This window comes from Trematomus bernacchii, unplaced genomic scaffold (genome assembly GCF_902827165.1).
Source record: "Trematomus bernacchii unplaced genomic scaffold, fTreBer1.1, whole genome shotgun sequence".
Taxonomy (NCBI): domain Eukaryota; kingdom Metazoa; phylum Chordata; class Actinopteri; order Perciformes; family Nototheniidae; genus Trematomus; species Trematomus bernacchii.
In genome coordinates this window covers 9387351-9401410 of record NW_022987593.1, presented here as the reverse complement: position 1 = coordinate 9401410, position 14060 = coordinate 9387351, and the positions used below count along the sequence as shown (strand labels likewise).

The 14060-nt window shown below is 39.9% G+C and overlaps 1 protein-coding gene across 7 annotated transcripts; it reads right to left on the bottom strand.

Moving 5' to 3' along the window:
* Positions 1–885: 885 nt before the first annotated feature.
* On the bottom strand, positions 886–13860 carry g3bp2 (GTPase activating protein (SH3 domain) binding protein 2). Of its 7 annotated transcripts, none has more exons than XM_034130314.1 (13): positions 13677–13860; positions 11798–11916; positions 11634–11715; positions 11003–11221; positions 10628–10718; positions 10404–10503; positions 10093–10273; positions 9339–9440; positions 8302–8404; positions 8142–8201; positions 7832–7963; positions 5836–5963; positions 886–4563 (listed from the first exon to the last, which is right to left on the bottom strand). In XM_034130314.1, the coding sequence occupies exons 2-13, from the start codon at positions 11890–11892 to the stop codon at positions 4291–4293; spliced, it is 1566 nt and encodes a 521-aa protein (XP_033986205.1). In that variant the 5' UTR covers positions 11893–11916; positions 13677–13860; the 3' UTR covers positions 886–4290. The 7 variants fall into 7 exon arrangements, with proteins under 7 accessions (XP_033986205.1, XP_033986206.1, XP_033986207.1 ...); XM_034130315.1 differs by having other exon boundaries at positions 5845–5963; XM_034130316.1 differs by having other exon boundaries at positions 11048–11221.
* Between the last annotated feature and the right edge of the window lie 200 nt (positions 13861–14060).

Below are 14060 nucleotides of genomic sequence, written 5' to 3'. Positions count from 1 at the left end.
TACCAGCAGCACATGATGCCTTACTACGTCCTCCAGTATCCAGGCAGAGGAGGGTCTTATGCATATGGTCAACGTGCAATTTACCCCCGGTATATTCAAGCAGGAGGTCAGCTTCTTCCACACTCAGGTTATGGTGGGTCTGGCTTCCTCCCGGTTTCTCAATATCAACTCCCCCCAGAGCAATCCAAAAGGAGATCAGAGACGTCCCATCAAGGCTCAGAAGTTTCATTCTTCATCTAGTGAATCTTCATCCAAAAGTGACGGAGACTGAGCGGGTGCTGCTGGATGAGACAGCTTCAATCCTTTGAATATACCAATTGTAAATGAATAACTGTATTTACACAAATGCATGCAGTCGTTTGTTTTCATCTTAAGGGTGCAATGTGGAGGTTTCCTGTTTCTGTTCTATATTTAGTGTTACTTACCCAAAAGGGATTGTGTCTAAAATTGCATCTTAAATGCGTTCCTTATTCATAAAAAACAAGCTGATTTTGATTACATTTAATTAAAATAATTGATAAAAGTTTGCTTCCATGTTCTTGGTTGTCTTCTTCGTGTTGCCTTTGTTGGCACATTACTGTACATCGTGACATAATACCACCACCTGTAGATTAGTTTATTAATGTAACACCATTGGCGTGGATGTAGCAAAAGAGAACAACAGAGACTCACAAATGAAACAAGAGTAGGATTTTCCTGAGAGCAAAACAAAATGAGATCCTCTCGGTCATCACTAATGGCCAAAAGGTTTGGCGGTGTCAGTTCCAGTAAAGACCCTGGACTCACTTAATTATGTTTTCTGGATGTTTCTGGGAGTCAAGCTCTATAATAAACACGGATCAAAAAGGAACATTACAATAAGGGATGAGACAGAAAAGCGAAAGGACACTCCAATATATTTTAATAACGCATTTCCACTACATCAGGTGACTTGGTAGTGACATATAAAAATAAACCAATACATCTCGACTTTTAGTCCTTAGTATAAGACAAGCCTGAAAAGCATCTAAACTACAAATCCGACTGCTTTCCTTCCTGCCTGTTAAACAACATATTGTAAACTCTACACCATGTTTGTAACACAGAACTTGAGCTTTTAATGTGGTCTCCAAACTCCAAACCAAGATTTTATCTAGTCCTGAGAAAGCTTTTCAAAAGTCCCAAAACACTTAATACAAGGGGCAGAGTGTAAAGACTGTAGGGTGTTCCTTTAATTAGAAATACTAAGTGTAATACTTTCAAAATAACAATCAGGTCACAACCAAAGCTTGCCCCTATACTGTTTCAAAGTATTGAAGATAAAAACTGATTATCTTGTACTTTTTTCTGCACTAAAGGAAGGAGCTCCTTCATACTTCATAATCTTATCAGTTTTGTAAAGCTTATTAACAAAAGCAGCAGCGTGTTATCTCAATTATCTCAGATGCAGGAACCTGTACACATGACAAACGTTGTGAGTGGGGCTGATATCAGTAGTTTATTGTATGTTAAGTCCAACACATTCAAAATTGAAAGAAAAAAAAAAGAACAAAACCAGGAAAAAGATTCTCCACCTGCAACACTTTTGTACTAGCAACAAGTAAAGGGTAAGCACAGTACAAATTAAGATGGCAGCCACCTGTTTACCACACCTGCTAAAGCCAAGAAGGTACTTATATTTCCATTCAAAAAAAGGACTGGAATGATTCACAATGAGGATCCATACTGCATTTTCAACCACAGGAAAATTAATTTACAGCCGTTTTCGCTTTGAAGGATCCTTTAAAAGATTGGAAAAGGGTACTTTGTTGAAAACCTCAGTGAAAACGAAGATCAATCCTCAAATATTTAACCACCACTTTGATGTAAAAAGCACAAATTGGTGTGAAAGCATGATGTCTCTTCTTCGTCACCCTCTTCATTGACCATTGCTGTAAAAAGTAGGATTGCAGTCAAGTGCTCAAGTTAAGCAATTACCTGACAAATAAACATTCGGGGCAGAGGCACCCATGAGAAACACTCAAGGATCAAAGAGCAAGGTTTTCTGTAATATTAGGTCAAAGACTGATGGTAAGAAATTAAGAAATCTCTATTGAAAACTAATCTCACATCTGAAAATATTTGATTTCAACTACAAAGGGAGAATAGCCGAGTATTACTGTGGAAAATTACATAAAATATGCCATGTCTGTACATCTAGTTTTAACTGAGAGCAGATATTCTTTCATGTAATTGTGTTTTTTTCTACTACCAGATGAGAAATTTGGAGCGACTGTATTCAAAATGAGAGATTGTCCCAGAAATGTTGTAAATAGTGCAACCAGCAGACAAGGAAGACCTCATTCGTATATTTGTCCAGAAAAATGCTACATCGATCACTTCCCAATTCAGTGCAACATAACAAAAAATAATAAAGTTTGTCATGTTTTCCTGTCCAGCTGAAACCGAAAGGTCTTCCCTCCCTACCAAGTGGTACAAAGAAAATACGCGAGAGGACAAGAGGGAGAAGACAAAGGTGGCGTTTAGATCATTGCCTCGAATGGAAGAAAGAAATGAATAATAATAACAGGATATGAAAATATAAATGCACTAATAGCTAGAAAAGTGAGCATTATTTGCTAGTCTGTAGGCGGCCAGTCCACCTGCACGGAGCATTGCAAAATGGTTGCTGAGGAACGTAGCAGTAAGGAGCAACATCATCTGAATTAGATAAACACTTTCCAAACTGCAGACCTTAGTTGACTGAAATCAGGGATGTGTAGAGCTATGACTTCTTAAACCGAGGAACAAGCATTTTACTGTCACCATCTTTAATGTACCTTAACGGAGGAGAGGGGGGGGGGGGGGGGGGGGGGGGGGGGGTTGTTCTTCAGATGCATCTTTTAACCATTTAACATCAAACAGAGCTGGATGCACCTAATGTCCTCTACAAAACCCAGAACAGACACAATACAAACAAATGTACAAAAAACTCACAGCAGATCTTAGGTAGTAAAACAGTATGGAAAAATAAAATATGCACCAGAAAAAAACAACTCAAAACCTGTGAATGAATACTGCAATGTTTTCCCATCCGCTCCCAAAAAGAAATAGTTCAAAATGAGCGGCTCCATAATAGGAAGCAGAACGCCTCGAACCGCTATCGTAAGACTGGAAAAGGTGAAATAGAAGGCACCATTCATGCTTTTTATCAAGTTGTGAGAGAAATTAGAAAAATATACAGAACACAAAACATACAGTAAACTGATTTTAGCTGTACATTTATTCTGTTACTCCGCACTTAGGCGAGGGAGGGAAGGTGGCATCCATCTAGTTTCGTGGTCTAGCTGGCAGGGAAAAACAAGAAAAAACAAACTTGGAATCAAAATAAAAAAACAGAGCGAGCCGCCATCATTACAACCACTCTTCTATTGTTCTTCGTTTCTTGTCCCCCCCCCTGACTTATTTGGTGAAAGTCCAGGATTTAAGCTTTTTTTTTTATTATTTTCATTCGATTTATAAATGAGGAAAAATATAATGTAGATTTGCTTTGTCATCTTGTCCATCCAGCAGTAATTGAAGTGTAAGTTTTGGGTCAAAAGTGTGAAAAGTTCATTGGTCACAGCGGACAGGCTGTGAGCGAGGCCTGCCCCGGAAAGTCGTGTCGCTTCGAGACAAAACAGGTCTCTCCAGCTGCGTTCCGAGCATGGATGTGTATGTAATACGACAAAAGTACCCATTAGTGCATATTGATGAGTGCATTATGCAACTTTTAAGCAGTGGTCTCTCAAAAGGAAAAAGTAAAAGGCAAACTTTTCCACTGGAACTGCACACATTTTGCATCTCACCCTTTTCCAACAGTAACGGGCAGAAAACTACCGTATAAAATGTGCAATAGAGGGATTTCGTGAAGCAGCGCCTCAGTTAAGTCAAGGCATATAATCTCTTTTCCAAATGATGGGCTGTATTATCGTAGTTAAAAGTCTCATCAGTCCCTCCTAATGTGGCAGATTGCTCCTGGTTGGTTCGTCTTTTCCTTCACAAATTTACAAATTAAAGTTTGTGAATTCTTGAGATACCCGAAAAGGACGCTCAGCTCACAACTAATAAGCGAAAAAGATTTGTTTGCTTATTTTGTTTTGTCTATTTCACAAAAGAAAAAAGTTGACAGGCTGTGTCACATTCCAAAGCAAAAGAGGGAACAAAAAAATAAAAAAATAAAACAAAAACCAAATATATACGTTTATACATGAAGATTTCTTTTTCTTTAACGAGAGAACGGTTGAAGATGAAGAACGCGGTACTACTTCCACACTGCGGGTGGTGCTCTTCTCAGCGGCGCTGGGTGGTGAAGCGGCCCTCGCCCTGGCCCCCGGAGCCTCTTCCGGAGCCCATGCCAGGTTTGGGGGCCATGCCGCCTCGGGGTGGGGGTCCCCTTCCGTCGCGCATCATCCCACTCCCCACGATGCCTCTTGACCCTCCGGAGCCCCGGTCGCTGCGCCTCATGTCCCGACGATCGTCTCCTCCACGAGTTTCTCTTTCACGCACCGCCCTCGTCTTTTTCTCCTCCACATTCAGACGCACTTCACCGCGGAACATTATCGGCTGCAGGGAGATAAGCACGGTCAGTATGAAAGAAAAAAAAGACTGAATATTTCACCCAATCAATTTCAGAACCCACGTCATTCACTGGTTTGCACACACAAGTTTGTCCATCTGTCCCGGACCCCATGTAAGCACTGGGTTGACCTGACAAGTTCTGTGTCCCTGCCAGTGAAATCATTTCATATTTAAGGCTGTGTTCAGACAAGATTTAGAATGCCCCAGTTAAAAAGAAAAAATGCAGTCCCATCATTCATCACATTAAGCCACACAGAAACTTCCCAAAAATTGCGACAAAAACATGGAAAAACATATTTAAGATGTTCAATTGTTCATGTCTTTCTTCCGTTTACCTCTTATTTGTACTGACAAAGACTATATCCAGCACCTAGGTATATACAAGGAAGTTGCCTTGGATATCGGCTTTTTTATAGTTTTGACCGCTGCTTTTTGGTCTAGGATGTTCTGTGTACAAAGATGAAACAGTAAATGATAGTGATGTGACGTTCGCGAACGATCCGATTCTTTTGAACGGCTCTTTGGTACGAACGAAGGGAACCGAGTCCTACTTGGTGAGAGCCGTTTTTTTTATCGTTGGTTCACTGCCTGCCATAAATCCACTCGCCTTTAAAGGAACTTGCTTTCCTGAATGCACATTTGCCATAGATGATGGCATAACGCATGCTGCTCGAGTAGTAGTTTGGCTGGCTGAGAGATGTAGCAAATTTACATTTTCTGTGAGTAAAAGTAGATTTCTGAGACATTATCCTGGTGATTATTTTGCAGATAGACCCATTAACCCTGCCCCCTTAAAAAAAAAACGGCTCTTTTGAACGGCTCTCGGAAAGGAACGGAGCCATAAGACCCGGCTCCCTTCGAAGAGCCGTAATTCCCATCACTACACTAAATGAGACCAGTGAGTTTCCAGCAATGCTGCAACAGTGATAGTAAAGAAGAATCAAACTCTGTCTTAGCGATTGCAGACTGCACTTCTTGATTTATATTTTTTCTCAGGTGCAGCAACACCTCGACTCAGCTGCCCATTTGTTATCTTTAACTGAATGTCACAATTGTTCTGAACACAGCCTTACACATTTGTTCACCAGCTTGATTTGTGACAGAAATAACAGAAACAAGAATGATTTATTCATTTTCTTTTTTTAAATCAAGGTATTTCCTGTGTGTTTATCCCATACCATGTGCCATTATAGATTAGTCGTGTCACCAAACCACCACCAGATGAATGAAAGTAGGTAATGAAATTGTGATACATGCCCCTTCTACCTTGGCCCCCAGGATTCTTTGCACGGGATCAGAGTCGTCAAAGACCACAAATCCAAAGTTGGGAAGTTTTCCACCAACGCCCTTGGTGTTTATCCGCAGCTCCACGACATTTCCGTATGCTGCAAAAAAAAAAAAAAAAAAAAAAAAAAGTTTATTTACAATTGTAAAGATTTGTTTTTCATGACATTTTGACAAACGGCACCATTTGGGAAAAATAAAATAATTGTAATACTTTTATGAGATTGTGATTACAATTTAGGATTCGTCATTACTGCATCAATATTCTCATTAAAATATATGTTAAAATGGTCATGTGTGAGAAGATCTGTATAAAAAAAAATGGTTTGTTAAGGCGAGACACTACAGGTGAATAGGGTAATTTTTTTAACTTAAAGATATCAGCTAGAAATGTCTCCAGTTAATTACTTACATTAGGACAATTGTTTTTTGTATTACACGTTTTAAATATGCAAATGAGCCATACTCATTAAATATGCGCATATTTTAACACATTTCAGGAACACAAATCTGAACATTGGATAAAGCCAGGTTCAAAATTATTGTTTAATTTTGTAGTCATATTATAATCTAATGTTTTTATCTAAGGGATTTTGGATATCTCTATCACGCCCTAAAATATCAATTTTCGCCATGTTTTTAGGTATAAAATGTTATATAATTCCGGCTATGAATGATATATGAACAAACCCTTCTGTAAAAGCCTTTAGAATATTGATAGGAATATAACTGGAAGGTTTGGTGTATGCAAGTGCTACTGAAGTGGAAATGTCGGACTCAGAATAGGAGAAAAAAACTCATTTTGAGAAAACGATCTTTAAAGATTGCTGTGAGGCGCTACCTAAACCCTCCTGTTCTTTGGATGACAGCTTGCGCCTCGACGCACTCCGTGAAGGTATTTCGTGTTCGGGGTCATTTGTTTTTTGTCTAACATTGCTTCGTGCAAGTGACAATTGTTGTTGTCTTCTCTGTGAAGAAACGTGAACGTTTTTTTCGCTGTTCTTTTGCCATTTTGAGATTTAAAGGTGGGGTATGTAATTTTGGAGAAACCAGCTTGAGTGCGCTAAAATTTGAAAGTACACAACCGGAAAAAATCTGCCTCTTCCTTCAGACTTCCTTACAGAGCCCCTCCTCCAACACACACGAACGTGCACATGACCAATGAGGGCACGAGATAAGTTTGTGCACAGATGGAAGGCTGACAGGCAGCTAGGCCATCCAGTTATTTTAGCCGGGCCGGCTAAAATGATTGGTCGTGCTTTTTACAGCGCTACGGCTTCCACAGATGAATTTTTTTAATGTATTTATTGTCAAAGCATTTAATATATTCATTGCTATCGGCATGTTAAGAGCATTCCATGGAATATAACAAAAAGTGTTTCTGAAATAAATTACATACCCCACCTTTAAATTTCCAGCGGAAAGCTAAACCAGGAAGTGTCTTCGCACACCACGTGACGCATCTGAACGAATCACGTTGTCAGAAATTGACACCAGCCAATGAGATTTCGTTTCTTGGTTTAAGACCCTTTGTATTTTCACGATTGGTTGCTGATACAAAGGAAATGACCATATTTGGATCCGATGAGATTGTGCAGGAGAGACTGAGCTTGCCAACGATATCTCTGATGACATGGTGCAAACAGCGGTCGCGGTACTTTATGTTACGTTAGAAAGCTAACTTTTGGTGAATTTAGGAGAAATCTACAGACGCAAATAGACAAACTATAGTAAAATAAACACCTAAATGTGTATTTTGTATGTTTTCCTTCCAAAAGCCTGAAAGAAAACATGTTATGGAATCAAAATAGCACAAAATCTCAAAATTGACCAGTGCATGAAAAACGATGTTTTTGCCTGCCGTGTCTCGCCTTAAGTCTGTAGACTACAGCTTGTAGTATGTCAATAATTCATATTGAGGTTTTGATTAATTTTGGAGCCCGAGACAGTAGTAGTGTAGTAAACATACTCATGAAGAAGTCTTTGAGCTCGCTCTCATCGATGTCATGTGGGAGGTTGCCAACAAAGAGCTGGTTATTGTCAGGGTAACGGACAATTCGCCTGTTGTCCATGTCGCCAGATTCAGAGTCGCCCCGGTTACCTGCAGGTCAAAACAAACACATTAGCTAACATGACTCATCTGCATCTAAATGTAAGAAAGTAAATCACATTATCAGCAAAGTGAAACCCATACCAGGTGTAAGATAACATTGACTGAATAAAGTCCCAAAGACAAATCAAGAAACAGGGTTTTAGAAGATGTGACTCAAAGGGTTTACCTTTGTTAACAAAACTCAAGTGTGGTTTCCCCGTTTGTGACTCCGAAGGTGCAACACCATCTAACAGTGAGAGAGACGTGTGTGAGAACAAACCAAATTAACCACTTGAAAAAGAAGACGTGATGAAGGCCTTATTCTGCAGGACAGGTGTTGGCATTACCAGGCCTGGGACCCCGCGGGGGGAACGCCGGTCTGTCACGTGTGCGCTGGTCTCTCGGTCGGATGGGTGCCGTCTGCGTCTCCGTCTTTGCATCAACTCTGGGCTGTAGGGGGAGGGGTGTCACACAAAAAATAATAAATCAACCAGAAATCCCTTTCATAATTGCTTCAAAGAAACGGATTGGGTCCACTTGCCTCAGCTGGTTATGTGTTCTAGTCTTAAGTCACTTTGCTGCTTTTGTACATGCTTTGAGTAATTATAGTTAGGAATATAACTCTTCTCCGAGGACATTTTTATCCACGCAATTTGGTTGTGAAATAAATCATTTGTATTGCATAATGGTCTCAAATATACAGGTGAGAAGTGGTACCTTTGTACAGTGAATTTCCTTATGTAATGCAAACCCCAATGTTCCTAAACTCCACACAATCGGAAAAGTATTGCACAAAAATGCACCCTATGCTGCTTATAACCACCATGTAGTCATCAATTAAATGTATGATTGAAATACCCGTTGTGGTAGACTTGTATAGTTGTGAAATATTGCTCTGCTCAGGGTATATGCAGGAATCCTGAAGTCAAATTGAATACTTTTTAAGACCCTTTCCATACATTTTAAGACCTCACCGCCACTTCGAGTTTTAACCGGTTACATTGGCGACACATTTACTATATACAGTATTGATTGTCCTTCCTCTTTATCTTTTAACAACCGGCGTAAACGGACCTTCGCGCGCTATCAAGCAGTGAGCGCGCGATGTCCTGTTCAGATGACGTCAAATCCAACGGGATGCCATAAATAAACTACACAGAATCACACTGCACACCTACGCAATGATTACATTCAGGCAGACTGTAGAATACAACCTCTTTGGACAATTGATATACTTATTGAAAACAAGCTACAAAATGCCGTTTAATACTTTTTTTTTAATTTATCAACTTTTAATACTTTTTAAGACCCCGCGGACACCCTGTCTGCTTCACATCTGCTCTGATAGTTCACTTTATTAGTCAAATTCATGATAGATGTTTACCTGTGAGCTTGGACCTTTGACAACATGGGGGGACATTCCAGAGGACGTTAGGGTGCCGCTGGGTGGCAGGTTTTTACTGGTCACAGAGGCCCATGAGAAAGCCTGTGAAAGAAGCAGTAATGCATTGTTAACAATAATTAACAATCAACACCTTACTTTAAACTTTGGTGGGTATGTTAATGTCTTCATTGAAATCTCTGTTGGATTGGGAGATAAGCTACAGCAACCTTTGTTTGGTGGTTTAAGATATCAGCAGGGCTGACATTGTGGTCAGTAGGGATGGGTAGCGAGCCCCGGTATTAAACGGGCCCCGGGGTTGAATTATTAAAGACCGTGGTACCGTTAAGCTCCGACGTTATCGGTAGCCTACAATTCTGTCATCAGATTATTTAATACGATTTGATAAAACATTGTTGTTTCTTTTGATGTGAAATATTATTTATTTAATTTAAATAAAAAGCAATGTTAATTTTGTTCACAATTTGTTTAGTGAGTTTACCTTGTTTTTTTCTCCAAAAGAACCGATAAGAGTACAGTTAAAAGACCGGATCGATAAGAAGTAAAAGTAGTAGGTTAAAACCTTACCGATACCAATCCCTAGTGGTCAGTTAGTTGTTGGATATACTGTCTCGCTGGTGTTACTTTCATAAAAAGGTCAAATTTGTTCTTAATACTTTATTTTCAAGGGCAGGAAGAGAATGTGTTTGTGTGAGAGAAATAAACAGGTGTTGCTCTATCCACACATCAGGCTCACCTTGGGAGGCTCCTGTGTGTTTGGTGGAGACTCCACAGGGGCCGGTGACGGGGCTTTCTCCTCCATCTCTTCCAAAACCTTCTCATCGACTTCAGGCTTGACTTCTTCTACCTTGGGCTCTGGTTCCGGCTCTGGTTCGGGCTCTGGAGCCGGCTCCTCCATGAGCTCCTCTACTCCATTACTACAGAGCACAAATCAACATGAAGTCACTTCCACAGGTAAAATAAGTATAAAAAGCTAAATGCTTGATGTATATTTTAAGGGTAAAACATCCTAATATATATTATGAGATAGCTGAAGCTCTGACATACGTGACAGGGTGAGGTTCGTAGTAGGTGGTGCTGCTTTCTTGAAGTGGCTCAGGGGACGGCTGCCTCTCCTCCGGCTCCTCTTCAACTTCCTCCTCTGATTCTAAGTGAGAGAATACAAAACAATTTTGAAATGATTTGCTTTAGTTGCTCATGATAAACCATGAAAACATTCATTTTTTTATTTAACAAACCCGGTCTGTTTGGGATATTTGTGAACAACTTACCTTCATCAAGCTCCGCTTCAGAGTCTCCAAAAACCTCATCCTCGTAACGGAAGATGTCATTGTGGACGTAGAACTTGTTGGCCACTGAACCCTAGAGTGAGAATTTCTAAATCATTAAGAGGGATTTTCTTTAAACTGAACCAATTAGATGTTATTGTTGCCAGACTGTGAAACCAGACTTTACATTTTTTTACTTTTTGTGACTTATTTCAGTTTAGAAAAAGTAACTGAACTAAAAACTATTTGAGCTAAAGATGCACTGACGGTGACCAGCTGATCAGTCTCATATTTGATTTTTACACACATGGCATGATGCTAGAACAATGCACTTGCAATACATCTTGGGAAATAATTATTTTTTAATTCTCACTCAACTCTCAAATATGTATGGCAACAGTACTCAGAAGCAGAGGGAATCACCTCTGGAGCAAGCACGAAAGTTTGCATGAACTTCCTCATGGGTTGACCATTGTTGGACAGTTCTCCAAGGACTTGCACCACCACGCCGTCACTCAGTGTGGCATGAGCATCCACATGCCTGATCTTTGTGTGGCACTCACTGAACTGCAGGGACATGACCTTCTTGTGGATTTCCTAAGAGTTGCACAGACAAATTGACAAAAAGACAAATTAATTTGGGGAAAGGGAGGATACATATGTAAAAATAACATTGCATTAGATCATAGAATATCATTCATATTGATGATTTGCCAGTTAGCAATGTTCTGAGGTCAGTCGGTGTGCCGTTTACATTCACTTTCATTATTCAGCACATCCTTGATAGCAAGTAATAACAAATCTTTACACCAAACTGCCTTTTGGTCAGACTCATGTCACTATTGTTTTCACCAGCAATTATTCTATCCTTAAATTAACTATTTACTGAGTGCCATGATCTACATTTAAAAAATACTAATTGTATCACTGTTATTTGTTAATTCTATACAAGACACCTACTAGACAGCATTTTTATTGTGAATCTTCATTACTTGGTCATAGCACTTACCGCTTGACCGTACACTGCTTCTGCAAGCTTCCCACTTGGGTCAAGTCCTCCATGAACATAGGAAGAATTCCTCCCATAAAACCTAATGACACAGATATATGACAGTTAAACAGCAATGCAAACACCTACAGAGTTAGTGCCATGCAACTTATTTGGGTCATTACCTGTGCAGGAAGTCTGGTGCCTTATTTAACAGTGTGTAATACTGCCTCACAAACTCCCGCCCTACAAGCAGGGGACTTGGCTTCTCCATCACCATTTCTTTGGTAAACAATATTAAATGCTGAAACAGAAGATAGACAAGGGATTAATTGTTATACCGCCATCAAGAACCTTAAACACAGACATACACTTGGTTGACATTTTATAAATGCACATTATTTGAAGAAAAAAATAAATACAGTCCTGTTAGAAACCCTACATTTCTGAAGGTTATTGATTTATTATTCTATGCATTTAGCATTTGTTCAAGAGGTGTGGACTGCACTTTAAGGTCACTTTGCAGGCTGTAGTGTATGGTGCTGGTTAATTGTATTGCATCATGTCATCCTCTGCACTTTTTCCAAACCAGTTGGAACAATTGAGCTTCATAAAAGGTTGGATTTGTTTCAGAGCTTAAGTATAAGACTGCATTAGTTTTTGGTTGGACGCACCAAACGAACCGAATGAAGTAGATAAACACATGGACATAAAGCTTTTGACTTCAGGCCATTTTAAGGAAGTTCATACGAGTACTCGTGAACGTTTGCTGATAAACAACATCGATGTTTGTGCAGCCAGAACATGAAGTACGAGAGGTGTTTCACGTCTCCTTTTAAACAGAACGAGGTTCTTTGTCTTATTAGGCCCACCGTTCATCCGACCCACATCAATCACATTTAGCAGACGCAAGACAGCTGACTGTTTAGCTAGCTGCCTGGCTAACACAACTGCTAACACACAACTGCGCCATCACTTTCATGCAATGAGACAAAGAGGGAAACCGGCTGTAATCGGAGAATAAGGAGACTAATGCAGGTGTTAAAGTTTGGAAACGGAGAACGAATCGAATTGAACTCAAATTAAAATCCTACATATAAAAAGTATCCATCACATAGGTGTTACACACATGTGTGCAGCCCTTTGTAGCTAGGCATACTGTATAAATTAGGCCTTTTCATGTCTATGCTAACAACTATTTATCACATGTCGCATTTTAATCAGCCCTTTGACATTACAGATGTATAATGTACATCCCCGTCATAGAAATTATTTACCCACATTGACAGCAAGACAAACGTCAGCTAGACTATGAAATATAGGAATGAATATATAATCTGAACTACCGGCCTCTTGGCTGTAATCTTGAAATGCTAACGCTAACCTAGTACACAGAACAGCAACTGCAAGCTTGCGACATGCTAGTTAGCCAGCATTAGCATAAGCTAACTTGTGGCGTCGTCGTTTTTCCTTCATCCGGCTGTCACTTTGCCGGAGCACCACATTGCTAGAACCACATGGTTATTGTCTGTTTGCACAGAAAAGTCCACAACTGTCAAGATGTTACTTTGATGACACTTCCACACACACAAGTCGGACGCTAATTGCAAGAGAGGGAAAATGAAGCCTTCATAACGATGAGGTGATGTTAGCCATTGTGGTGCACCAAAAAAGCATGTCAATGTTATGCCAATGAGGCAAATTGACCAAAACCGACAAACGTATATCTTATTGCATCAAAAACAGTAGAACCCATAGGTAATTCAGAGTTACTCAAAGCTTTTAATAAATTACCCTACACTCAAAACTGAACCATTATCAATGAAACAACTTGAGGGCTAATGCTAGAAAACAAAGGAAGGCAAATTTGACTAATTTAACTGACACTCATAGCCAAATAGCTAAGGTGAGCTATGTATACAGTGGCGACACCTCTAGTTGACAACTTTAAATGAGTACTACCGGTCTGGCGAGCAGTCGTGGTTTCGACCAGACAATGCAGCTAACATTAGCTGGTAGCCTGACAGCGGTCTCATAGCTTAGCTTGGAGGATGGCTAACTTACCTTATGAAAGACCTATCTATGTAGACAGAATTATTGGTAATAAATATCTACGAGTGACCAGCTGTACACTGTTCTGGAATATCCCAGGTGTGTATAATGATATTTCCCCTCGTTTGACTACCTAACAGTTTATGATCTCTGCTGTACCAGAGATTGAAGATTTAAAGTGATAGGTTGTATTTATTGTTTTACCCCTGCAATCCGGGGCAGGGAACCCCCATCACAAAGAATCAGCCAATGGACTGTTTACACTAGGCAACATAAATTATGACGTCAAACAAATGGCCCCGCCCCCAAAACGTTGTAACGCTGTCCCCAGAAAACACTTGACTCTAGTAAAAGGCTAATTGATCATCATTGACACTCGTGTTTATTGTTTGAAGA

Coding starts and splice junctions, on each gene's coding strand:
- g3bp2 (XM_034130314.1), bottom strand. CDS start 11,892: ATGGTGATGGAGAAGCCAAGTCCCCTGCTTGTAGGGCGGGAGTTTGTG. Junction 10,504..10,627: donor TGAAGCGGAGCTTGATGAAG/GTAAGTTGTTCA, acceptor TCTCTCACTTAG/AATCAGAGGAGGAAGTTGAA. Junction 5,964..7,831: donor GCTCAAAGACTTCTTCATGA/GTATGTTTACTA, acceptor TTTTTTTTGCAG/CATACGGAAATGTCGTGGAG.